This window comes from Saccopteryx leptura, chromosome 5 (assembly GCF_036850995.1).
Source record: "Saccopteryx leptura isolate mSacLep1 chromosome 5, mSacLep1_pri_phased_curated, whole genome shotgun sequence".
NCBI lineage: Eukaryota > Metazoa > Chordata > Mammalia > Chiroptera > Emballonuridae > Saccopteryx > Saccopteryx leptura.
In genome coordinates, this window is record NC_089507.1 from 193,514,859 (window position 1) to 193,542,428 (window position 27,570).

General features: G+C 45.9%; 1 protein-coding gene across 2 annotated transcripts; it reads right to left on the reverse strand.

Annotated features, from left to right (window-relative positions):
• Window positions 1–25,807, reverse strand: PRNP (prion protein (Kanno blood group)). 2 transcript variants are annotated; one of them, XM_066387279.1, is made up of 3 exons: window positions 25,789–25,807; window positions 14,174–14,264; window positions 1–2,410 (listed from the first exon to the last, which is right to left on the reverse strand). In XM_066387279.1, the coding sequence occupies exon 3, from the start codon at window positions 2,398–2,400 to the stop codon at window positions 1,573–1,575; it is 828 nt and encodes a 275-aa protein (XP_066243376.1). In that variant the 5' UTR covers window positions 2,401–2,410; window positions 14,174–14,264; window positions 25,789–25,807; the 3' UTR covers window positions 1–1,572. The 2 variants fall into 2 exon arrangements, with proteins under 2 accessions (XP_066243376.1, XP_066243375.1); XM_066387278.1 differs by lacking the exon at window positions 25,789–25,807 and adding an exon at window positions 17,597–17,748.
• Window positions 25,808–27,570: the final 1,763 nt, after the last annotated feature.

A 27,570-nucleotide genomic window follows, 5' to 3' on the forward strand; every position in this document is an offset into this window, starting at 1 on the left:
CTCAGCTCAGCTCTTGTTTAATTGTAGTCAGATAGTAAACATTTATAAATTTTTTATACAACAAAACAAGTACATGCAAAGTTACAAATATAGAAAATATAAAGTACATGCATATTTCAAAGACCACTTTGGATCCTTATACAAAACTATTCAGTGCACATTGTAAGCCTAAGGACCACACAAAAGGGTTTCCCACATATTAAGTATTTAGTACCTTACAAAAACAGGTAATGCATTTAGATACTTCAGATGTTAACTGCTCTAACTAAAATTTCTAAGTTTCTCATATGCAATATACATGTATATTTTTTTTACATAGAATACCCACACAGTACAAGCCAATAACATTGCGGAGTAGTAATAAAGATCTGCTAGGTGACAAAATTGAAGGATCCAGGGCATAATTTGAATTTAAATAACAAAGACAGAAGTTCTTTTTCCACTCTGAATGGATCTGGATTATATTTCTGTCACCTCCAACCTAAGATTTCTTTTTTGGATTGATACCTTATTCTTCAATTCAGAGATGGATACAACCTAATTCTGGTTTTTAACAATTATGAGAGAGCAAGGAGGAAATGCAAAATTCTTTATATACCAATCATTTTCATCTCCTAATCTATGATAACAATGTTTTTACAGCTGCAGCTTCCTCTGTATTAAAATCTCCTGGCTTGACCTAATATCAAAATTAATGAACAAAGGAGGTTTTTTCTTAGTGTCCAGTAGGTAATTTCACTTTTAATTGCCTTAATTATCTACAGTTTATGTTACTAAAGAAAGGAATGCCACACGTAGGTACCCTCCAAGGGCACCACTCCCAAATATTGGATATTTTTAGTCCCCAAATTCTTTCATATTGTGTTAGTTATGTTCATTTCCTATGAAAATGTCCTCTGCCCAGAGGTCTAGTGTTGCATGAACATTTATTCTGGATGCAATAGCTGCTGTGTAACCTGTACTGCAAAATGCAAAACACTGTCACAGTTCTCCGCAGACACAGCACACACACTCTCTAGCAGGCTGACCTGTGCCCAAGAGCTCAGGATTTCTAGTTTTGTTTTTTTGAATGAGTATCCTTCCAAATTTGGCAGAAATGCTGTTGAAACAGGCAAATGCAGTCAGGTTTTCTTAAATGAGAAAACATGTCCAAATTGCTACAAAACCAGTGCTAACTAAGATGAGACATTAGTGCACTGTGCTCTAGTGGGGCAAGGAGCAGGAGGTATGTAGGCAAAGGTATTTAGAGACTGTTTGGAGGATATTTTAGCCTCAATCTGTTGCACTAGACAAAAAATAAGCCTAGATCATGGAATGATTATTTGCTGTTACACTCTTACTGGTCAGTACTTGCAGTGGCCCAGGAAGGGCTCAATCAAACGGGGCTTGAATACATAGCATGCCAGGCCGGCTCTACATTTCCCCGTGCCATCAGTGCCAAGGGTATTAGCCTATAGGTGACAAAGGGAGAAGCAAGAACGAGACACTGCCATTAAAGGGCTGCAGGTAGACACCCCCTCCCCCAACCTGGTAAGAGATGAAGATGAAGATGGTGGCAACAGAAAGCCACCCTCATCCTACTATTAGGAAAATAAGGAAGGAGAGGAGGAGGATGACAGGAGGGGAGGAGAAGAAGACCATGCTCGCCCCTCTTTGGTAAGCAGCTTCTCTCTGGTACTGGTACTGGGTGACGCACATCTCCTCCACCACGCGCTCCATGATCTTGACGTCAGTCTCGGTGAAGTTGTCCCCCTTGGTGGTGGTGGTGATCGTGTGCTGCTTGACCGTGGTGTTGACGCAGTCGCGCACGAAGCTGTTCTGGTTGTTGTACTGATCCACAGGCTTGTAGTACACTTGGTTGGGGAAACGGTTTATGTTTTCACGATAGTAACGGTCCTCATAGTCACTGCCAAAGTGTATGACAGGCCTGCTCATGGCACTCCCCAGCATGTAGCCGCCCAGGCCCCCCACCACTGCCCCAGCTGCGGCAGCTCCTGCCACGTGCTTCATGTTGTTTTTCGGCTTACTGGGCTTGCTCCATTGATTGTGGGAGCCACCACCTTGACCCCAGCCTCCGCCACCATGGGGCTGACCCCAGCCTCCGCCACCATGGGGTTGACCCCAGCCACCGCCATGGGGCTGACCCCAACCACCACCTCCGTGGGGCTGCCCCCAGCCGCCACCATGGGGCTGCCCCCAGCCACCACCATGGGGTTGTCCCCAGCCGCCACCGCCCTGGGGTGGGTAGCGGTTGCCTCCAGGACTTCCCTGCCCCGGGTATCGGCTCCCCCCACTGCTGCCTCCTCCTCCAGGCTTCGGTCGCTTCTTGCAAAGGACCACGTCACTCCATGTGGCCACAAAGAGAACCAGGATCCAGCCGCCGATGTGGCTTTTCACCATGATGACGTATCTGCAAAATGGAGAGGGTGTCAGAGTACTGTGTCTATGTTGAAACCATTTAACACTTGCTATGTAACTAATGAATGCAGAGCAGTGGCCTCGGCACCTCGGCATAAATGCTCTCACTCTGTGCCTCTCCCTTCTAGCACTCATGACAAAAGTGACTCTTAAGTAAAGGGTTAACACAATGCTTGCTCCTTCTCTAAGGAAAATTTGACCTTAAGCTAATTTCTGGATCTGTTTCCTGGAAATTTGATAAAGATGGAATGCCAGCAACATTGCTTATGGTAAAAATAACCTCTCATTTATAAACTGCAACTGGACTGGGAAAACCTATAAATACCTGATGGGTTTGCCACCAGCTTGGGCTTTAGAGCAGTGATCCTGGCACCTGACACTCCTTGTGGGGACCCTGGAAGCTGTGCCCATAGGGCTGTTATAAGGGACATTGGCTCCTGTGGGGCCAGGGGCTTCTATGCCAAGGAGAACCTCTTCCCCACCAATGTGGATCTCACGCCCTTAAACCTGAGTAGTCACTGTGGGGCCTGGGGGTGGAGACAAGTCCCGGCTGCTGGGTAGACTACTCCATGGCCCAGGTGTGGCCCCTATGGAAGTCTTGAGAGTCTAATGTCTAGTTAGGAAGACCCTCAGGGGCTGCTTTGAAATGAGATAACTTTGTAAATAGTTGGTTTCTGTCTCTTCTCCCCTGGGAGAATGTAAGTAGGAAGAATTCTCTTGTTTGCTGCTATTTCCTTGGGGACTAGGGCAGTTCCTGGCACAGGGCAGGAACACAAGATATCTGTTAAGTGAAGGAATTAATATCCCCTGAATAGATAAATGCCTACAACAATTTCCTCAAAGGAATACATTTTTTTTTTTTTTTTGAAACAGGAGATATGCTGGATTTTGCAAATCCACGTGTAAATTCATCTTTTTCTCTGTAGATGGACAGACAGGTGGAGCTGCTTAAAGTGGGGTCAGAGTGCTGTGTTCACAAGATTTGCAGTCATTCACTGACTGAATGAGTTTTAGGTCAGCATGTCATGGTCTATGAGTGTCTTATTTTCCTCTAATTTTTGGCAGAAAAACTAAAACAAAACATGTCTTTTATATAAGGTCTTAGGAAAAAATCAAATAACCTAAATATCCTGGATGATCATTTATGCCCCTTTGCAGAATGTTTATTCATTCAATTAAAAGAAATCTCCTTCCAGACTAAAGATCTCATTTATTTTATGTGCTCGGGTCCAAGGGCAGAGCTCAAAAGCACATAGCAGAATGATTATTAAACAGTTCCTATTGTACCCCACGTCAAACCACATGCTCTAAAATATCTTTATGTTTCATAAAACCAAAAATGGCATATGCTCTAATGCTGACGTCAAACTTATCCCCAGCAGTTTATCTTCATATAAAAGTGGTACATACCGCCTGACCAGGCGGTGGCGCAGTGGATAGAGCGTCGGACTCAGATGTGGAAGGACCCAGGTTCAAGACCCTAGGGTTGCCAGCCTGAGCGCAGGCTCAACAACAACAAAAAAAGCTCACCAGCTTGGACCCAAGGTCGCTGGCTCGAGCAAGGGGTTACTCAGTCTGTTGAAGGCCCGTGGTCAGGGCGCATATGAGAAAGCAATCAATGAACAACTAGGGTGTCGCGGTAAAAGGCTGATGATTGATGCTTCTCATCTCTCTCCGTTCCTGTCTGTCCCTATCTATCCCTCTCTCTGACTCTCACTCTGTCCCTGTAAAAAAAAAAAAAATAAAAAATAATAAAAGTGGTACATACCAAGTACTAGAAAATTATTTTTCATAACCTTTAGAACTAAAGACTAAATTGGATAATATTCCAAAGGATGAAACAAATAAATAAATTAAAATCTTGTTTATTTTTTTACTATCATGGAAATATCTTGGTGAGCCCTGGCCAGTTGGCTCAGTGGTAGAGCATCGGCCCGGTGTGTGGATGTCTCAGGTTTGATTCCCAGTCAGGGTACCCAGGAGAAGTGCCCATCTGCTTCTCCCCTTCTCCACCCCCTGCCCTCCCCCACTCCTCTCCTGCAGCCATGGCTCAATTGGAGCAAGTTGGCTTGGGGCGCTGAAGAAGGCTCAATGGCCTCCGCCTCAGATGCTAAGAAGAGCTCAGATGCTGAGCAACAGAGCAACACTCCAGATGGGCAAAGCATCGCCCCCTAGTGGGCTTGCCAGTGGATCCTGGTGGGGGCACATGTGGGAGTCTATCTTTGCCTCCCCTCCTCTCACTGAGTAATAATAAAAAAAGGATAAAAAAGAAATGTCTTCGTGGTCATAAGTAATTAAAAGTACATTTGAATGTTAGGAGCCAAGTTTAACTGCTTTGATCATGCCAATTTAAAATTTTTGGAGGCCCTTCGAGTAGGGGTCAGAGGGGCAGGGTCCTGGGACATGTTGACTGGCCTCACCCTTGTACCCACACCGCCTGGCACCACAGCCTCTGCAGGTCTCTTCTCCTGATCTGCTGTTTACTCATGGGGACCAGTTCCTGGCCTCATGCTGCTCGTCCTGCTGCTCAGACACCGCAGGGAAGTAACCCAGGGCATTATCACCCCCAGTCAGTAACTCCTAATCGGGAGGGGTTTGTGTCAACAACTATTTCATTCACTCCAATAAGCCAAACCCAGCCAACACCCTAGAGCTAGTCTTGAATTTTCTTTCTCATATGTGTTGACGTCATCAGCAGATCTTACCAGTCCATCTCGAAAACAAATCCCAAATCCTGAAATCTGTCCCATTTTCCAACACTACCAACCCAGCTGAAGCCTCCTCCATCTCTTCTACGGGAGTCTTTCAACAGTCTCTGCCAAGCCTCCCTGCTTCTGCCTGGGGCCCACTGTGTCTTCTCCACTCAGTGGCTTGACTGCTTTTCATACTCAGGTCACACCCTGCCACCCCTTCAGGTTCAGGATAAATTTTGCAAAACACCTTTTCCTGCAATGATCAACTGGCTACCCTCTTTACTCAGTTAAACCAACATTCACTTCACATGCCAACCACCATGGCGGACTCTGGCTGGCTGGAGATGCTGCCTGAAATGGTTGACGGGCAGGCAGAGGAGGCTGTAAGGGGAGCTCTATGAGCTCAACTAGACAGGTGAGCAGGCGATAACACCACTCAGTAAAAGAGGCACAGAGCCCTGGCCGGTTGGCTCGGCGGTAGAGCGTTGGCCTGGCGTGCGGGGGACCCGGATTCGATTCCCAGCCAGGGCACATAGAAGCGCCCATTCGCTTCTCCACTCCCCCCTTCCTCTCTGTCTCTCTCTTCCCCTCCCACAGCCAAGGCTCCATTGGAGCAGGGATGGCCCGGGTGCTGGGGATGGCTCCTTGGCCTCTGCCCCAGGCGCTAGAGTGGCTCTGGTCACGGCAGAGCGACACCCCGGAGGGGCAGAGCATCGCCCCCTGGTGGGCAGAGCTTCACCCCTGGTGGGCGTGCCGGGTGGATCCCGGTCGGGGGCATGCGGGAGTCTGTCTGACTGTCTCTCCCTGTTTCCAGCTTCAGAAAAATACAAAAAAAAAAAAAAAAAAAAAGGCACAGAGAGGAACGTGGTCATCAGGGAGCCAGACACAGAGGCGGATGGGGCCACAGAGCACTCCGAGTGAAGACAGGTGGTGAGAGAGAAGACTGGCACGTCTGGGGCTCCCAGGGGGTTTCCTGGATGTGAAGCTTCAACATGCACTGGAGAGGCAGGCAGAGGCCAGGCCTCATAAACAAAAGGCCTCATAAACAAGGTGAGCAGCATCCTGACTTGGCTGGGAGTGTTTACACCAGTTGTTCCTGCACTAATATTAATAGTGCTGCTCTCACTCTCAAGAGTGTCCCAGTTTGGATGCTAGGTTATACCGTTAGTCTAATTACAAGGCATGTCAAGTAGTCTGGACTTGTCCCTGAGGCAGTGGGGAGCTACTGAAGAGTTTGGGGTTTTCTTTTAGAAAGAACATTGTGGAGAATGGACTGGGGGCTGTGTGTGTGTGTTACAGGAGGGAGGTACAGAACCTAGTTAGAAGGGTGATTGAAGTAGAGGCAGACGATGGCCTTGGCCAGGGCATGGAGAGTAAATAGACGGCTTGATTCAGAAGGCAGCTTCTGGAGGGCTTGGTGTTTGGTGTGGAAGGTGAGAGACTGGAAGAGTTGAGGTTTCTCGACTGGGCAGCCTGTGGACAGAATGCAGAGGGTGGAGCAGGTCTGAAGGGAGACTAAGGCGGATGTGGCTCTGGCAATGCTGTGATCAAGCTACATGTGGGACAAGAGATACCAGTAGGCAGCCTGGTGAGTCTAGAGTTGAATAAGGACCATGGACTGGAGATACAGGTAACAGGGAACCAGAGTCATGGCATGTGTTGCTGATTAGTAATTTAGAATTGAATACCAAATTCAATTTGAAATTCGCTAGAATAGACTATTCTATAAATTATTAATATGTTCATACTAACAATACAGTCATAGACTATATTAAGACTAGACTATTTTAAAATCAGTTGAGAACAAAAGTGACATTTAATTATAAAAAGCATTAAAATGATGATATTTTGAAGTCAAGAATAATTTCTAAGGATAGGAGGGACGGACTCAAAACTTACATGAGAACTTGGAGAATCTTTCTGTTTTCGAGACAATAGGGAAGATCTTAATGTATTTAATCAAACCTCTTCTCTACAAATGAGGCCACCAAGATTCAGAAAGGTCAAGTGACATATCCTTGATTACGGTGTTGGGTGGTGAAATTGCTGGGAACGGAAACTGGGTTTCTGAGTTCGTGGCTGTGCTATGACACTGATCATCTAAGATCCTCTCGATAAAGGGTCAGGTTGTGGCCCAGTTCTCTGGTACATTCCAGACATTAAGTATTTGATAAAGGTCAATACTTATTTATCACAAAAAAATTTACTCTCAGAAGACTAGGAATAGGAGGAAACTCCCTTAACTTGATAAAGGTTGTGCAACAAAAACAGCAAACATAATGAATAACCTTTTCATATATTCCCTTTAAGATCAGAATAAGACAAGGATGTCCATCATCTCAGGACATATGCAAAGACAAGGAAGTAACAAGTGTAAGAGCTGCAAAAAAACAGCACCAGCTTTCATTATTTGCAATTACTGTATTTTTCACCCCATAAGACACACCTGACCATAAGACAGGTTTTAAGGAGGGAAATAAGAAAATAATATTCTGAACCAAATGGTGTGCTAAAATATTTAAGAAAATACTGTATTTTTCACTTCGTAAGACGCATGGGCATTTCCCCCTCCACTTTTTTTTTTTTTTTTTTTTTTTTTTACAGAGACAGAGTGAGAGTCAGAGAGAGGGATAGATAGGGACAGACAGACAGGAACGAAGAGAGATGAGAAGTATCAATCATCAGTTTTTCGTTGTGGCACTTTAGTTGTTCATTGATTGATTTCTCATATGTGCCTTGACCGTGGGGCTACAGCAGACCAAGTGACCCCTTGCTCAAGCCAGCAACCTTGGGTCCAAGCTGGTGAGCTTTGCTCAAGCCAGATGAGCCTGCGCTCAAGCTGGTGACCTCGGGGTCTTGAACCTGGGTCCTCTGCATCCCAGTCTGACGCTCTATCCACTGCGCCACCGCCTGGTCAGGCCCCCTCCACTTTTGGGGGGAAAAAAGTACGTCTTATGGAGCAAAAAATACGGTAACTTAATCATGTGCACAGAAAATCCACCAGACTCAACAGAGGTAACATGAGACCCAGTACTAGAGCTCAGCAAGGTTATGGGATAGATGATCTGCCTACAAAAATCAACACCATTGCTCTACACCAGCAATAACTGACCAGAAAACATTTTTAGGAAATACGACATTCACAAGAACAACTCAAATTGTAAAGAATCTAGATATTGGTTTAACTAGAAGAAAATAAGACTGGGGGAAAAAATTTTAAACTCTAATAAAGAACATAGACGATGATCTGTAAGAATGGAAAGGGTCTTCCATAGTCTTGGTCAAGATAACTTAGTATTATAAAGATGTTAATTATTCCAACATGAACCTAAAATTTCAATAAAATGCCAATAAAAATTATAATCGGATTTTTTGAGAAGTTCAATAAATTCACAAGTAGAAAGAAATGTCCATGAATAGCAAACTCAATCTTAAAATAAAAAAGAGGAAGGAATGTGCCCTATCAGACATTAAATTCTACTACAAGCCATAGTAATAAAGACTATATGGTTACAGTCTAAGAACAGATCAACAGACCACAAAGAGCAGACCAGCAAGTTCAGAGATAAGCCCCTGGATATATGCTATAGTGGGGACTTGATATAGAAGGAATGAACACCACGAATCAATGAAGAAAGAAAGGCTTGTTCAGTAACCGCTTCTGGGGAACTGGATCCCTAGCACTGCATGTAAAAGTAGATTACAATAGAGTACAGACTCACCTGTGAAAGGTAAAAGTAGGTTAGAGAAGAAGAAAATACAGGAGAATGTCTTTGCGATCTGGAGGAGTAGGGGAAGAACTTTTTAAACAAAAAGCACAAACTGTGAGGTAAGTAACTGCAGAATTTTATTACATAAAAATTAAGAGTTCCTGTTCAATGCGATGAAGAACACCATGGACAAAGCGAACAGAAAGGGCAGACAATGGTAAAAAAATATTTGTAGTATTTAAAACCAACAGAGGATTCATTTCTAGAACCAACAAGGAATTCTTGCAAATTCCTGCAAAGCAGTCAGAGACTATAATTACTATAGAAAAGTGGCCAAAAGATATAAAATGATAATTTACAGAAGACAGAAACCTAAAAGGGTATGATGAGGTATTAAAAAAAATTAAGACTCATATAAAATGAGACAAAAAATAATACATCACTTATACTTAACAGGTTAACTAACAGAAAAGAAGGAGAAAGAGAGGGCAAGGATGTGAGAATATAGAAATCCATGTGACTATCAAAGGAGTGTGGGTGGTCAAACAGAAAGAGTAAAAATAGGCCCTGGCCAGTTGGCTCAGTGGTAGAGTGTCCACCTGGCATGTGGAAGTCCCAGGTTTGATTCCTGGTCAGAGCACACAGGAGAAGCGACCATCTACCTCTCCACCCATCTCCCTCCCCTTCTCTCTCTCTCTCTCTCTCTCCTTGCCTCCCACAGCCATGGTTCAAATGGTTTGAGCAAGTTGGCCCTGGGTGCTGAGGATGGCTTCATGGCCTTTCCTCAGGTGCTAAAATAGCTTGGTTGCCCAAGCAACAGAGCAGTGGCCCCAGATGGGCAGAGCATCACCCTGTAGAGGGCTTGCCGGGTGGATCCTGGTCAGGGCGCAGGCAGGAGTCAGTCTGTCTACTTCCCTGTCTCTCAATAATAATAAAATGTAAAAAAATAGAAAATGTAAAAAGAAATAATTATTGAATTAAAAACAAAATTTCAAAATAAATAAATAATAGAGATAAAAGTAGAATTTAATAAAACCCAGAAAAATACAGAATTTCTAAATAAAATCAACTATTTAAAACTGTAATACATAAACGCACACCACTAGAAAACACAACAGCTCCATGTTGATTCCCTTAGGAATAGAAGGCTTTAAATGGGTAACAACCTACTATACGTAACTTTGTTTTACGAATTAAAAATCTGTGTGAGATGGATTGCCTTTTTATTAAAATATAAATTACAAATATTGGCTTTACAATGAACTCATTCAACAAGTATTTAAGGAACAACTAGTATGTGCCAATTTTGAAAGAAATAGAAAACTTGAAGAGATCAATAACCACAGGAAAAATGTCAAAAATTACATATGATTACTTATTCTTTCAATATATGTCTTAAGTATTTTCTAAGATTCTATCATTGTGCTAGGGGCTGAGGACAGAGTGGTTCATAAGGTATTTATTTAGCTGAGTGGGATCAAGGACCATAGAGGAGATGTGTCTGGAGGCTGGTGAGACACAGGGCAGTGTCCCGATGAGACTGGGTGGGTGAGGGCCAACCTACCCGGGGCCTTACTGCCATAAAGCTTCCATCTCATTCTGAATGCAGTGGGAACCACCAAAGGGCCTTAGGAGAGTAACATGATAGGGTTGCTTTAAAAAGATCACCCTGCTTGTTGTGTAAAGAAGACAATCTAGGGGACAAGAAAGGAAACGGTGAGATCAGTCAGGAGACGACTGAAGGAAGACAGTGGTGTGGCCTGGGACGATGCTGGTGCCCAAGGACTGCGAACAGAGGAGCCGTATTTTGCAGAAAGAACCAATTAAACTTGCTGAGAGAGTAGGAGGAGGAGTGAGAGTTAAACAGATTTGTGGTTTCGTAACCGGGCCAAGGGTGGCAATGACACCTACCAAATTAGGGGAAACCAGTGGAAGGCCATGTTTGGGAGAGAGAATCAAGAATTTCAGCATGGACACATTAATTTTCCTCCATCTATGAGATACTCAAATGGAAGTATCACTTTAGACAATTGTTAAAAGGATCTGGAAATTAGTAGATATAAGCATTTGGGCATCTTCACCTGAGAAGTAATGCTAATAATAGCCAAGGGTTTGATAAAGGTCAAGATTCAAACCCCGGTATCTCAAGGGCAGGGCTCTCTCTTACTCACCCAGCCTCCAGCAATACGGGGGCCAAAATCCAAGAGAAAATACCACCAAACTCATTTTAACATTTTAGTAAAAGTAGACTACACTGTGATCAATAAGGCTTATTTAATAAATACAAGGATGACTCAAAATCAGGAAATCTATTAATAGGTTAGGGAAAAAAATAGATTCTCTGCAGATATGAAAAAGTTTTCAATTAAAATCAACATCCATTCCTGATTTTTTTAAAAGTTGAAGCTGTTTTAATCGTTTCTACAGAACTAGAGGTAGTCCCTTTCCATTATCAAGAATCACTACCACAGCCTGCCCAGGTGGTGGCACAGTGGATAGAGTGTCGGACTGGGATGCGGAAAACCCAGGTTCGAGACCCCAGGGTCGCTGGCTTGAGCACAGGCTCATCTGGTTTGAGCAAAAGCTCACTAGCTTGGGCCCAAGGTTGCTGGCTCAAGCAAGGGGTTACTGGGTCTGCTGAAGGCCCGCAGTCAAGGCACATATGAGAAAGCAATCAATGAACAACTAAGGTGTTGCAACGGGCAACGAAAAACTAATGATTGATGCTTCTCATCTCTTCATTCCTGTCTGTCTGTCCTTGCCTATCCCTCTGTCTCTGAAAAAAAAAAAAAAAAAAAAAAGAATCACTACCACAAACGTATAGCCCACATCCTATCTTAATTAACAAAGGAAAGGCAGTTTCATTAACAGAGTGAACGAGACAAGAAGACAAACCATCACTGTTATTATATAACCAGGTCTGATTTTTCTTCCTGGAAAATCAACCAAAAACATCTCAAAATATATAAGTGAGCTCATTAGGGTGGCAGTTTTTGTAATCAATATATAACAAAACAGTCCCCAAATTAATTGGAATTAGTTAGAAGATTTAGCATGGAAAAAACCATTCCATTCACACTGGCAATAAGAAATTAAAAATATCTAGGAGTCAATCAAATATAAACAGTACTTATATGAGGTACATAATAAAATTTTAGTGAGATACATAATGTAAGACTAGAAAAAGAGAAGGACATACAATGTCTTTGACTTGGGTACACCAATACTGAAAGACAGCAACTCATTTTGAAATAATCCATAGTCAATATAATTTTAGTCAGAATTCAAAGGGGATTTCAAAGAATATGAGGAAATGAGACTCAAAATTCAGAAGACTGCAGAAACTATTAACAGAAGAAAATCTAGGGCACACGTGGCCTGCTAGGTGTCAGAACGCATTGTAAAGCTACAGTAAATAGAGCACGTTCTTCTGTCACACGAGCAGAATGGTAGAGTAATGGAACTTACGGAAGGTACAAAAAAGATCCATAGCTGTCCCCAATCATCCTATTCCTGCATGTACACGGGTACTGAGTCAGAGCTGGCAGAAACATGCCCGATGCTTGTATGCCAGGGACTAAATTTCTGATACTTACAACACGTTCCAACTTGAAACTTAATTAAATTGGGAAGGGGTACTAAACAGCCCTGGCACTCCCCACCACCCTGAGGAAATTTCTCCAGCTAAGTAGAACTCCTCTGTCATACCGCAGTCCCTCCTTATCCATGGGGCTACATCCCAACACCCCGAGTGGATGCCTGGAACCTATATATACATTCATACCTATGGTAAAGTTTAGTCTATAAACTAGGCACAGTAAGAGACAATAACAACTGATAATAGAACAATTATTAACATATATTGTAATAAAATTTATGTGAATGTGGACTCTTTTCTCACAGTACCTTACTGTATCGTACTCACTCTTCATGATGTGAGATGATACAAATGCCCACGTGGTAAGATGAAGTGAGGTGCTCAGAATGGTGTTCACTTTAAAACTCATGAATTGCTATTTCTGGGATTTGCCATACAGTATTTTCAGACTGAGGCTGACCACGGGTAACTGATGGGTTTTCACTGCTACTCTGAGACCGGTTCTGGATTGAACAGGGCAAAGGGCTCCCCAGCCTGATCCATCCTCAGAATTATCTGAAGAAGCTTTTTTAAAAAGCAACATTGCTGGAGCCTATCCCCCAGGCCGGCAGCCTGGGAGCATCTGGTGATGGGATACAGGAGTCTATAAAACTTCCCAGGGAATTGTACTCCTAGCCAGATTTCAGAGCTAGGTATTAGAAGCTCAACACTTAACGACATTATAATGCTTTCTATAAAAGGGCACACCTCCCTTGATGTGATCACACAATACTGTGACGGTAATAAGGAGAACATGGGAGAAAAAAAGATGAACAAATTCAGAAAAAATTCTAACTGGAAGAACTGCAGCACACACTGTTCACTCAAGGATGACTCTATAATACTGTAGCCATCATCCCATTAGATACAGGCACGCTCTGAATGTTTAATACGTGCCAGCTCACAGTCGGTATAGTTGCCTTGGAAGAGGAAATAAGATCTGAAGAGGGAGGATAGATAGGTAAGTTAAAACTACAGCTTAGAGAACCTCTCCCCTCCTAACGCCTTTTGTCAGTAGGTTGACAGTCACCTGCAGTGTTAATTCGGTGCAGAAACGTTCATTATTGTTTTATAACATTGTTTAACTGGTTGTTTCCTTATATAATTCATCATGGTTCTACAGAAACTGCGGTTCTTTCTCAGCAAAATCAAGGTGATTTTTAAGAAAGTCTGATGCAATAGGGGTGGGGTATATATCCTTATATATAGGCCTCCAGAGCCGGGGGTTGTGATCACAGCCTTTTCAGATTCTTCTTTTCCTTTTCTTCTTCTTCCTCTTTCTCTCTCTTTTTTTTTTTTCTTTTTTTTTTTTTTGTTCGAGAGAAAGAGAGAGACAGACAGAAAGGAAGAGAGATGAGAAGCATCAACTCGTAGTTGTGTCACTTTAGTTGTTCATTGATTGCTTCTCATGTGTGCCTTGACTGAGGGGCTCTAGCTGAGCCAGTGACCCCTTCCTTGCTCAAGCCCGTGACCTTGGGCTCAAGCTAGTGACCACGGGATCATGGCGATGATCCTGCACTCAAGCCGGTGACCCTGTACTCAAGCTGGCGAGCCTGCGCACAAGCCAGCGACCTCAGGGTTTCAAATCTGGGTCCTCAGCATCTCAAGTCTTGCTCTATCCACTGCCCCAACACCAGCCAGGCCCAGACCCTTATCTGAGATGACTGGGGACTTTCAACCATCACAAGACCAAAAAGATTCCACAGGATACGTACTTCTGTCGAGGCTCGGCTAAGTTGGATTTGTGCCCCCAGGAAGACAACGCTTTGGCTTGGCTGAAATTGTTTTCAAATATATTCAGGAGCCCTTAAAAACAAAAAGGAAAAATGAGAATTGATAAATAAATCTTAGACAGGATTCCTTAAAAGAAAAGTTTAATATATGTTTCTAAGCCATTAATCAATCTATTCCAGTAAAAAATGGAAAATATTTGAAAAAAGAAAAGAGGTCAGCTAAAAAAGCAAACATGACATGAGCCTGCTCTCTCACACTTAGAAAACAGTCTGTTTCATTTAAAAAATTGTATTATTTAGAAAATCAGTACATTAACAAAATTATAATCACCTATAATTTCTATTAAAACTTCCTTGTTTTTGCTTTTCCTTTCAGATTTTTCACATATGCATTTATTATAAGTAGATACATTATGAGTAAGTAGTGACATGCACTTGGACCTGTCAGTTTTTTCCCATTATTACAGGATCTAAATCATGACCTCCGATGATTACATACACTTCTTTCAGTTAATATGCCATGACTTTTCTTCTTTTCTTTTTTTTACAGGGATGAGTCCGCGCTCAAGCTGGCGACCTCGGGGTCTCGAACCTGGGTTCTCTGCATCCCAGTCTGACACTCTATCCACTGTGCCACCGCCTGGTCAGGCAATATGCCATGATTTCTTATCTACTGCTCTGCTGTTACACATTTAGGTGGTTTCTCAGTTGGTTCTAATTTTAGGTCATTCTGCCCCAAATATGTGCCCGCATAGGGCTTTTTATCATTTTTTTATTGTTTGTTCCTTTGCAAGTAAATTCCCAGGAATGGGATTTCTGGGTCATAATTTTAACTTCTTCTTCTTCTTTTTTTTTTTTTTTTTTGTGTGTGTGTGTGTGTGTGTGGCAGAAACAGAGTCAGAGAGAGGTACAGATAGGGACAGGCAGACAGGAAGGGAGAGAGATGAGAAACATCAATTCTTTGTTGCGGCACCTTAGTTGTTCATTGACTGATTTCTCATGTGCCTTGACCGGGAAGCTACAGCAGACCGAGTGACCCCCTTGCTTGAGCCAGCGACCTTGGACTCAAGCTAGTGAGCCTTGCTCAAACCAGATGAGCCCGCACTCAAGATGGCGAGCTCAGGGTCTCAAACCTGGGTCCTCCATGTCCCAGCCTGACGCTCTATCCACTGCGCCACTGCCTGGTAAGGCATAGCTCTTAACTTCTTAATGCATAGCCTGATTGCTTTCCAAAGTTTGTCCAGGTCTCTGACCAGGTAGTTTTGTTGGCTGCGGTGTCGTCCTGACATGCCAAGGTTGTGGGTTCAATACCCGGTCAGGGCACATACAAGATACAATGAGTAAATCCATAAATAAGTGGAACAAACAACTCGATGTTTCTCTTTCACTTTTCTCCTTCCTCTCTCTCAAATCAATACATTAAAGAAAAATGTTTTTACTGATTCACAATGTCCCCAGTGGGGTGTGACTAGGAAAAGAATAAAGGTATACAGACTTTTACACAGGTGTATAGTTTTACACAGATGGTTGATCTTTAACAAATTCTGTAAGTAGATATCATTTCCTCTATTTTATGAATGGACAATAGGAGGATTACAGAATTAGGTAACTGGTCCCAAGTCATGAAGTTAGCTGCAGAGCTATCTTTCTAACCCCAAAGCCCTGCCACCTTCCCAGATAACCCGAATATGCAAAGTTCAGGGGTTGCTGTTACTACTGTTAACAGATGTAAAATGATAATCCAGACTTGTTTAATTTGTACTTTATCCTGTAAATGATTCATCATTTCACCATTCATCTATTATAATCTTGACATTTTCCTTTCACGAGTATGAAAAACTTGTGTCAGGTACAAATAACACACAAATCACATGGCAGCTCTGCTTTTGCTCTGTTTCCAGCTCAGTCTGCACTGTGAGGGCTCCTCTGTGTCTGCGTAGGTAGATAAGAGTGTTCCTTTTCACGGATTCTCTTTTCTTCTTCAAATCTGAGTGAATTGTTAGTTTTCCAGAAGTCTGGCATTGTAACTCAATTTTCTTTTCCACCATTTTATGATAACTTGATTTGTAAAAATTTCTAATCCTAAAATTTTCACAAGGAAAGGGATACATCTCAAACGTTCAGCACGTGGAGAACTACGTATCACACGTGACGCTGCGTACAAGGATAATTATGATCAGGGCGGTGGAATTGCATTCTGTTGTGTATGTATCTGGAGATGAGGAATAAAAAAACCGAATGCAGTGTGGCTTTGGGATGGTTAGGGTGCTGTGATGCTGGTGGGCTTACGATTAAAAAATCTGTTTGCTATAGCTATCGAAAAGAGTAAACGGAAAAAAAACACACACACAAAAAAGGGCAGTAATGACAAATTTCTCCCCATTGTTTAATGAACTAAACGGGAAAGAGCCTCCCGCACAGGTGGAGGAAGGTGGTTCTCCGAGGGCCGCCGCCCGGCCCAATCCATCCCCTCGGAGCCCCCGAGCTGGTCGAGTTCTCTCTTTCCAAAGGAGCAGGAAAGAAAGTGAAAAGCGAGGCTGCGGGTCTGCCATACCGGGGGCGCGCAGGGGACCCTCTGTCCCCGAGGGCCTGGACCAGTGCCGCCCGGAGACCCCTCCCCGCCGAGGCCCAAGGCGGGTGCTGGTCGTCTGGAGGTTGCCAGAGCCTCCCCAGGGACCGCCCTGGGCCTGTAGATGGCGGTTAGGGCAGCCTCTGGGGAAGAGCTCAGCGGCGGCTGGGCGCCCCCAGGAGTCCCCGGACTTCCCCCCCCTACCGCGGAACGCAAGGCCGCGGGCAGCCGCCCTTCCCCCACCCCCGGGCATCTGGAAAGGCGGAGCCCGACCGAGGGCGTCCCTGTCCCGGCCCAGGCCTCTGCCCGCCAGCTCCGAGGGCAGAGGTGCTCCTAGCCCCGCGGCCCCGGGTTCTCCTAGCCCAGCGCCCGGCGGAGCCCGCTGCAGCCCTCCTCGGGCTCTCCCGCCGCGCAGCGCGGGGTGATCGCCCCTACTTCCCCGGACCCGGAGCTCCTTTGGCCCCGAGACTCGCCCATCCCGCTCCCGCCGCGGACGCGCATGTGAAGCGGGAGAGGTCAGACACCTCGGAGCCACCTACATCCCTCCCGAGGAGACTCGGCCCGCGCGCCCCTCACCCCCGCTCCCCATTCCGAATAAAACGAGCTGTCCTAACCAGAAAGGCACAGCCCTGCTGCGTCATCGAAAAACAACGAGCGCCGCAGGCCCCACGCGCCCCGCGCCCGCGGTTAAGCCCCCTGCCACTCCCCACTGTCAGCGTCCGCCTCCGGGAGCCGGGTTCTCGCTCTCGGACTCCGGGGCGTGCCCGCGCGCTCCAGTTTTCAGACCCCAGCCCGCGTCCCCCGCTGGGACTTCTAAGGGCGACAAGGCTGTTTACCTGCTTCAGTAGAAGAAGCTCACAGCGCCGCGGCTGTCAGCGACTGGCGCGGAGGGCCGGCGACTCGCGGGGCCAAGGAGGCGGTGCCAGGAGCGAGGGAGGAGACCGCGGCACTCGCGGGGAGGTCGGCGCGCGCACCAATCACCACGCGGCCTCGCGCACACCCTGGCGCGCTAGGGGGCCGGCCGCCAGCTATACTGAAAAGGTGATGCTCTTCCAAACCGGGCGGTGGATCTGAGTCACCGGAAAAAACTGAGTTGCGATTCGATTAAACATTTATGTCAGCTGATACCTCCTGGTGTCATCACTCCCTGACGTTTCTCATTGACTATAAAAAATGATCTCCGCCGGGAAATTTGGCCAAAAGCCTTGTTACATAATGGAATACTCGAGAAAATGGAACCTTAGGGAATGAGAAAGCAATTTATGGAACTTTGGTCACCAGAAATTTCTGAAGAGAAAAAAATTTTGCTACCCTGGACTGAGCTCAATATTTCTAAATTTCCATATAAATCATTAAAATGTGAGTGAGGCCCAGGAAGGACTCTGCCATCACTGGTTCCTTCATTTGCTCACTTCTGCTCATTATATGCAAAAGAGATGGTTTAGCCCTGGCCAGGTAGCTCAGTTGGTTAGAGCATTATTCAGATATGCCAAGGTTGTGGATAGCTCCTCAGGGTGCATACAGGAATCAGCCAATGAATGCGTAGATAAGTGGAACAACAAATCGATGTTTTGATGTTTCTCTCTCACTCCCCCCCTAAAATCAATTAGAAAAAAACAACAACTAAAGAGATGAATTAGGTTATGATATTCATTAAGGAGAAAAATGTACTCTATTTAACAAGTGCACTCTGACATTACAGACTAGCGTATTCTTGCTCATTATTCCCGCTAAGAAATTAGGGCTTTGTCTCATGTAAAGGCTAGCCAGGAATGAAGTGATAAGATAGGTGGTGAAGTTAAGGAGACCATTTAAATTATTATCCAAACTGGGGTGCATTTGAGAGTAAAGGGGCGTCAAAATTAAGTTGGGTCAAAGTAAATAGACCAGCACTGTTCTGAGAAAAAAATGGGACATTTAGTCCTCTTGTTATGGGCAAAAGGCTCCAACAAGCTTGTAAAAAAAGGTATTTAAGAATATCAAGGCAGGCCCTGGCCAGTTGGCTCAGCGGTGGAGCGTCGGCCTGGTGTGCGGGGCACCCGGGTTCGATTCCCAGCCAGGGCACACGGGAGAAGCGCCCATTTGCTTCTCCACCCCCCCCCCCCTTCCTTCCTCTCTGTCTCTCTCTTCCCTTCCCGCAGCCAAGGCTCCATTGGAGCAGGGATGGCCCGGGCGCTGGGGATGGCTCCTTGGCCTCTGCCCCAGGTGCTAGAGTGGCTCTGGTCGCATGGCAGAGCGACGCCCTGGAGGGGCAGAGCATCGCCCCCTGGTGGGCGGAGCGTCGCCCCTGGTGGGCGTGCGGGGTGGATCCCGGTCAGGTGCATGCGGGAGTCTGTCTGACTGTCTCTCCCCGTTTCCAGCTTCAGAAAAGTACAAGAAAAAAAAAAAAAAAGAATATCAAGACAGAGCACTCTCCCTCCTGGGAGCACACCCACACCACTCCCTTCCTCTTTTCCTTCCCCCATTGGTGTCCATCCCCTAGACTCCACGGGTCCCCATCAGACTTGCAACCAGGGAAGCAATGGGCAGCTCATCCTGGACTAACCCCTGAACTTGTTGCCAAGACCCCCTTTTCTCTGACTTTCCAGTGAGCCACACACAGCAGCCTCAACTAGGCTTTCCTGTTGTTTCTTCTATCCTAATCCCTTCCTTGTTTCACCGTCTCCAGCTTTAATGTGTACTCTCCAAATCACCTGGATTGGTGGTATGAAATTTTTCCTGCATGAAGTCAAGAACCCACACACTACTACTGGCTGGGTGTAGGCAGACCCACTAAGGGCCAGGTCCCTTATCTGGTGACATTTTCTGGAGACCCAAACAGGACCTTGTTTCCTGAGCCTATGCAGCCCAGCTGGCTCACTTCTACTGCCTCTTTAAAGAAAAAAAAATATTGAGACACCCGTTGGAAACGAGATTTGGATTAAATACTTGTATCCTGGGGCCATCACTAAAGTGAGTGGGGACAAGTGGTGAGGGTGGGGAGAAGCCAGGAGAACTGTACAGAGTGGAGTGATATTTACAGCATATTAGTGTGGGTTTGGCCCTGAGAGATCTGCTGGGAAGGGCAAATGAGCGGTCTGGAACACTCCGCCCCCGGAGGGAGATGATTCAGTAACAGAGAGCTGGCTTGTGGACAGTTAGAAATGACCACTGGGTAGCAATGCCAGCCTGTTTTCTATCCATCAGGCTTATGTAGTGATTATGTTGACAGTACTTTTAGAGCCTTCTTTCCTTACAGTTGGCTTATTGGGAGATGAAATGGGGATAGTATAGAGTCTGGAGCTGGAGTGGGTGACCAGGTCAGGCTGGGTAAGGGGCTGGATTCCTCTTCACAGGAGGAGCTATGTTAAGCTTGGTTAGAATACACTGAACTCAGCTTTTTCTCAAAAGACCCCTATGTCTCCTGACTAAATGCTGTCCGTCCTTTCCCCCACCAAGAAAAGGCTCAAAAGACAGAGGATTTTAAAAAGGCGGGGATGAAGGAAGTGATAGGATTGCAGGCGGGGGCCATGATCCCCTCCTCCCTTAAGTAGATGAAGGGACATATAAAAATGGGACATTCCAGATCACCTTCCCCAGGCATCCAGATTGACTCACCTGGGTGTGGAAGGTCCCCTAGCTCAGTAGTCCCCAACCTTTTTTGGGCCACGGACCAGTTTAATGTCAGAAAATATTTTCACGGACTGGCCTTTGAGGTAGGACAGATAAATGTATCACGTGACCGAGACAAGCATCAAGAGTGAGTCTTAGATGGATGTGACAGAGGGAATCTGGTCATTTCTTAAAAATAAAACATTGTTCAGACTTAAATATAAATAAAACGGAAAAAATGTAAGTTATTTATTCTTTCTCTGCGTACCGGCACCAAATGGCCCACGGACCGGTACCGGTCTGAGGCCCGGGGGTTGGGGACCACTGCCCTAGCTTACTTATGGTTAATCCTCCCTCCCCCGCACCCCAGAGGACTACCAGCCCCCACCTTCAAATCCCCTATTTAACCCTACCTGTTAGAGAACTGGTTGCTAACCTCGCCTTAGGAGTCAGCCTGGCAGATGACCCCCTAGTAAGCTTTTCTTGCCTGAACTCAGGTGTCCTTCGGCCGACCTTACAGGAACTAAAGGGGATTGACTTATGTCCTATTCTGGCTATTAGTGTGTAAAGCCAGAAGCCACGGCCACCATCACAGCAGCCTGGCCCATGCAGGTTCGCATTGGATTCGGACAGTCGGTAAAGAAACAATGAAGCCAAAAACTGATGAGCCATCTTCTTTAATCCTAGCTTGCACCCGGCGGGCAAGTAAAAACACACACTGGGCTCCAAAACCCACTCACATTCAGTGCTCACAAAGCTATTGACTTATCTGGGTTTCCTAGAATCAAAGGTTTCTAGCTCACCAGACTTATTCACCTCTGTTCTCCATCTCCTTCCTTCTCCCTGCACAAACTCTGCACAAACTGGCTTCTCACTCAACGCTCCACCATCTTGGTTGCTTCTCCTGGCCTCCTCCACGTGGCCTCTTTTTGCTCTCCTCTCTGCTCTCTAATCTAATGATAATCTCAGGAACCAAGAGAGCAAGCTCCCGTTCTGCCCCCATTTTATAGTGTAGAAATCAAAACCTTTAATCCAATATACAAAATAGGGAAGTCTCTAATACAAAATCACCCATCAGAAACATGATGGGATTGTACCACCCCACATCAAAAAGGGTGGAAAAGGCTTAATCCCAAAACCAAGCCCCAGGCTACAAGGATTCTGCCTGCCCACAGCCTGCCCCCAACACACATTAATATCACCTGGGCAACAGCCTCCACGTGGGCAGCATCCTCTTTAACAAAGTGAGCATAATATATTTTATCTGCCCAACATACTGCTATGCAGCAAGTACTCCCAAAAAATCAATATTTTATTATGCCCATGAATTGTGTAGGCCAGGGAGTCGGATAGGCACAGCGGGTACTTGACTCTGCCCCATGATGTTCAAAGAATCGAAATCTGAGAGTGACTTAATAGCTGAGGGTTGGAATCACTTGAAGTCTCTGTCACTCGCATGACTGACACCTGGACTTGAGGAGTAGCTGTGTGGATCAGCATGCTTCCACATGGCTTCTCCATGTGGCCTGGCTTCTTCCCTGTATGGCTGCCTCAGGTTGGATGGATTTCTTACACGGCTTCTTAGGACTCCCAACTGTGAGTTTCAGCAGACAAAATGGAAGCTACGAGGCCACTTCCTTCCTAGTCTGAGAAATCATATAACCTCACTGCCACTGTGTGCTATTGACCAAATAGTCATATGCCCACCTTGATTCAAGGGTAAGGGGACATAGATCACATCTTTCAGTGGGAGGACTACTAGAGAGTTTGTGGCCTTTAAAAAAGACAAACAAACTGCCATAATAGGGTTAGTAGTCTGGCCTGTCGAGTCCCAGGGCTTTCCTTGAACTTGTGGACAGCACCAGGCTGGACAGCCTCGGAGGAAGCTGTTTCAAATGGCCCCATGTCATTCCTCATCCCAACTCCATTTACAGTGGCCTCTCCTGTCACCACAATCACCATCTCCCAGTACAAAAGAAGAAGGGCATTTTTTGGACTACTGGAGTAAGGTTGAGGGTTTGTCCTCTGGGCCAATATGGTGGCCTTGAGGGCTCCTGATTAAATCATTCTTTGGAAGACTTCCTTTGTGTTTCCTGTGTTCTGCCTCAAAGTTCTTTGTCAACATTACTTTGATTCTCCTCAGCAAATACGAAGAAGCTAAAGCAGTCAAACTCTAAATTTATCTTATTCACAAAAGGAGAATTATTTCACTCAACAAGTAATTTATTGACCATATAATATAGGAAACCACATAGAATGTGACCAGGTCATGAGGTCATGGTGATTAGAGTTTAATTAGATGTGATGGGAAACTCGTGAAGCTTTAAGCAAGGGAGTAACATGACCTGACTTGCCTTCATAAAAGACCACTCTGGTTGTTGTATGGGGCCTGGTAGGTGACTTTTGCAAGTGGTCCAGGGAAGAGAAAACTGTGGCTTGACCTGGGATGGTGGTCGGGAAGTGGATTCTAAAATAGTAAAAAATGGCGGAAGGCCAAGTTTTAGAGGGAGCAAGTTTTAAAGAAGTTCCTTCCATTTTGGATATGTTGAGTTTGAGATGTCTGTGTACCCCTGGTGGGTGAACCTGGGGATTCTGCAACTCAATGTGGAGGGCTGGGTGGGGGCGGTGGGGGGGGAAGGTTGGTGTTGAAGATGTACATTTAGAAGTTGTAGGTATATATACTGCTCACAAAAATTAGGGGATATTTTATAGCTTCATATTCATTTTGAAATATCCCCTAATTTTTGTGAGCAGTATAGATGGTTTTCAAAGTCATGGGTTTGGATGAAAGTGTAGTCAGAAAAAAGATACCCTGGCCGGTTGGCTCAGTAGTAGAGCGTCGGCCCAGCATGTGGATATCCTGGGTTTGATTCCTGGTCAGGGCACACAGGAGAAGCGACCATCTGCTTCTTCACCCCTTCCCCTCCCTCTTCTCTCTCTCTCTCTCTTCTTCTCCTGTAGCCATGGCTTGATTGGTTCAAGTGCATTGGCCTGGCACTGAGCCTCTGCCTCAGGTGCTAAAAATAGCTCAGTTGCAAGCATGGCCCTAGATGGGCAGAGCATTGGCCCCAGGTGGGGTTGCCAGATGGATTCTGGTCAGGGTGCATGTGGGGGTCTGTCTCTATCTCCCCTCCTCTCACATGGAAAAGAAGAAAAAAAAGAAAAGAAAAAAGAAAAGAATTGGAATCATTACGAATCAGAAGGAACACTAGCAGTTTCAGATCAGCAGTTCCCAGTCTTTACTGTGTGTCACCTGATGGGCTGGTTAACACACAGATTGCTGTCCCCACCCCGCCCACCCAGCTCTGCTCGGAGAGTCTGACTCAGCAGGTCTGAGATGGGGTTCGAGAATCTCCAGTTCTAACAGGTTTCTAGATGATACTTAGCCAGTTTGAATGGGAGGAAGAGCAGCCAGCCAGAGAGACTGAGAAGTGCCGGCCAGTGAGGCAGGAGGGAAGCTGAGAGGGTTGAGAGAAGAGTATTTCAGGAAGACAGGAGTCAACTGGTCAGAGACAGAAAAGAGACAGGAAAGGGCTCACAGGATTTGGTGACATGGAGGTTATGGGCACTTGATGGGAGTAGCTTCAGTGGGGTGGTGGGGTCAGAAGTAAATGAAGGAAGGGATGGAAGGTGTATAGACAGGTCTTCTGAGTGTTACCCTGAAGGGAGCAGGGTACTGGGCAGTAGTTGGAGGAGAGTGTAGGCAAAAGGGAGGGCATTCTGAACTCTCTCTAACAATGAGACCTTATTCCTCCCGTCTCTTGACCCTCCCTCCCAGGCCGGAGTCTGATGACCGCAGCAGTTTGAGGTTCGGCACCAGAAACCACTGCTGGCAGAAGAAGAAGAAGACAGCCAGTCTGCTTGTGTGCTCTCCTCTTAGAGTGAGGAGCACTTCCTCTAAAGGTGTGTGCTCATGACTGTAACGAGGAGCCAATCTGCTGCCACCGCAGTACCGGGTAGCTCTCGTCTGTCTACTCTTGAACGCTCCCTGGATGGCTAGACACCAGGTCGGGCATTAAGGGGATTAAGGTTGTGTGGAAGGGTCCTGGCCACGTTCCTAGGCTTGCCCTGCCAGGATGCTCATGCTTTCATTACCTGTCAGGGTAGGGCTCTGCGCCAGCTGTTTCCTCAGCCCCAGGTTTCTTCTGTGGGTTCTAGCTCAGATGGGTCTTCCTCTGTGAGATCCATACTGTTCCACCAAGACTCAGCCACCTTACTCCTGCTCTGGCAGCAACTGGCTTGTGCCATCCAGCCCTGTTTTTTTTTGTTTTTTTTTTTTGTATTTTTCTGAAGCTGGAAACGGGGAGAGACAGTCAGACAGACTCCCGCATGTGCCCGACTGGGATCCACCCGGCACGCCCCCCAGGGGCGATGCTCTGCCCACCAGGGGGCAATGCTCTGCCCCTCCAGGGCATCACTCTGTCACGACCAGAGCCACTCTAGCGCCTGGGGCAGAGGCCAAGGAGCCATCCCCAGCGCCCGGGCCATCCTTGCTCCAATGGAGCCTTGGCTGCGGGAGGGGAAGAGAGACAGAGGAGAGGAGGGGGGGGGGTGGAGAAGCAAATGGGCGCTTCTCCTATGTGCCCTGGCCGGGAATTGAACCCGGGTCCCCCGCACGCCAGGCCGACGCTCTACCGCTGAGCCAACCGGCCAGCCAGCCCTGTTTTGATTGACCCCATTATTTATATGTCAGTCTTTAGGTTGTAGAACCACGGAAGGAGAGCCTCAGGGCCTTACAGTTGGTGGGTGCCCAGGAAAATCAGTTGAGCGATGTCCTGAGTGTGGTTACCTTCCCCAGCCATTCCTTTCACTCTTGTTCTTATTCTCCCCTTGGCTCCACCAGCATTTTTCCTTTTCTCCGTCGTTATGTGTGAAGGTATCCCGGCTCCCTCCCCTCAAATGTTTTGTGTCCTGTAGAACCTTTGCTACACTGCGGCCCTTCCCTTGCTTTCTCCTGTCACAGAGTTTATGGAACAAACTGTTTAATTTTGTCAGCATTCATTTGTCTCCCACCCCGGCTTGGCTTCTGACTTGTTCTATTGTTCTGGAAACTGGAGCTTTCCTCTGTGTCAACAGGCGCTTCCTGCAGCATTAGTAATCTTTCTTGTCATCTACTAAAATGATCCTAACACCCAATTTCAACATGGGTGTGTGTGATTTCCGCCACCATTAAGCAACACTCCAATGCCAACTGAATGTCTTATAATTCAACTCAGTTCTGACAGCAGATCCCATAGGGTAAGGGCTCAATCTCACAAGACCTTGCCCCCCCCCTTCACCCCCACTACAATGCCAGTTGCAAGTTCAGGTTGTTACTTGTGCTTCTGACCAACCGCCATAGATCAGAGATTTCACCGACTGCTTCCCCCGCTCCCCCTGCCCCAGGTTTGATTAATTTGTTAGAGTGGCTCCCATAACTCAGAAACATGTTACTTACTGGATCAATGGCTTATTGGAAAAGGATATAACTCCGGAACAGCCAGATGGAAGAGATGCGTAGGGCCAGGTGTGAGGAAGGGGTATGGAGCCTCTGTGCCCCCTCCAGGCATGCCACTCTCCCCAGACCTCCATGTGTTCACCAACCCCGGGGCTCTGCGCACCAACCTCCAGTCCCCGTCCTGGAAATCAGGGGGCGGAACTGAAAGTTCCAACCCTCTATTCATAGTTGGTTTCCTTGGCAACCTCCTCCCATCCTTAGGTGCTTTCTAAAAGTCACCTCATTAATATAAACCCAATTGTGGTAGAAAGGGGCTTGTTATGAACAGTGACAACACCCACTTTACCTTTATGGCTCTGAAATAATTTCAGGAACTCAGGTCAAGAGACCAAATATTATAATGAAAGATGCCCCCACTGCCCTGTTGCACAGGAAATCCCAAGAGGTCTGGGAACTGTGAGCCAGGAGCCATAGATGAAGACCAAGTATATATGAGGAATATATCCTGCTCACAAAAATTAGGGGATATTTCAAAATGAATATGAAGTGATAAAATATCCCCTAATTTTTTTTTTAGATTTTTTTTTTTTTTTTTTTACAGAGGCAGAGACAGACAGGGACAGGCAGACAGGAACGGAGAGAGATGAGAAGCATCAATCATTAGTTTTTTGTTGCGCGTTCCAACACCTTAGTTGTTCATTGATTGCTTTCTCATATGTGCCTTGACTGCGGGCCTTCAGCAGACCGAGTAACCCCTTGCTGGAGCCAGCGGCCTTGGGTCCAAGCTGGTGAGCTTTTTATTTGCTTAAGCCAGATGAGCCCGCGCTCAAGCTGGCGACCTCGGGGTCTCGAACCTGGGTCCTTCTGCATCCCAGTCCGACGCTCTATCCACTGTGCCACCACCTGGTCAGGCAATATCCCCTAATTTTTGTGAGCAGCATATTTCAGTCATCAGAATGACCAAATACATGTTTTTTTCAAATAGATATTTTTTATAAATCATAATACTGCACTGGTGAATAGTGGGCTGCCACCCTCAGCACCCCCGCCCCTTGGTGGGTAGAGCCACATAGGCGTATCAAAGCAGACTGACACAGCCCGGGGAGGGGTGCTACTGGGTGGGGCTCTCCCTTTCAGGCTCTACTACACCCCAGTTAATACTGATACACAAGGCAGGTAATAGCTTCATCATATGCTTCAATGCCTGGCAGGAGTAATATCATCCATTATCCTCTCTTTGCTTCAGAATCTGATCTTATTGTCGATGGAGGAAGCATCCAAACCTGTAGAGAATCTTTATGAGTTTATCTGAGCCAAACTGATGACGATTACTCTGAAGTAAACTCTCAAAGGATTGAGAAAATGCTCTAGAGAACTGCAGATTTGCAGCTTATTTTATACATCAGAATGGCAATTTTCAACCCTTTTCATCTGATGACACGCTAAAACTAATTGCTAAAATTCTGTGGCACACCAAAAATTTTATTTTGCCAATCTGACCAAAAAATATGTATGATTTTGGTTCATTCACACCAGATGACTGTTGTCCTTTTTTTTTAAATCTGGCAATCTAAGGGAAAAGAGGTCAGTGCCCCTGGCTAAATGGTCAGGTATTATATGTTTGAAAAATTCTTACAGCGTACCAGTGAAAATCGCTACATTAGAATAAAGGTAAGAAGAGGTAAGGAAGGCTACATAAAATCCATTAGTGGTGGATTAGAAGGCTGGAGAAAGCAAAGTGGAGACCTCTCTGGGATTGGATGAAAAGGCAAAATGGAGAAA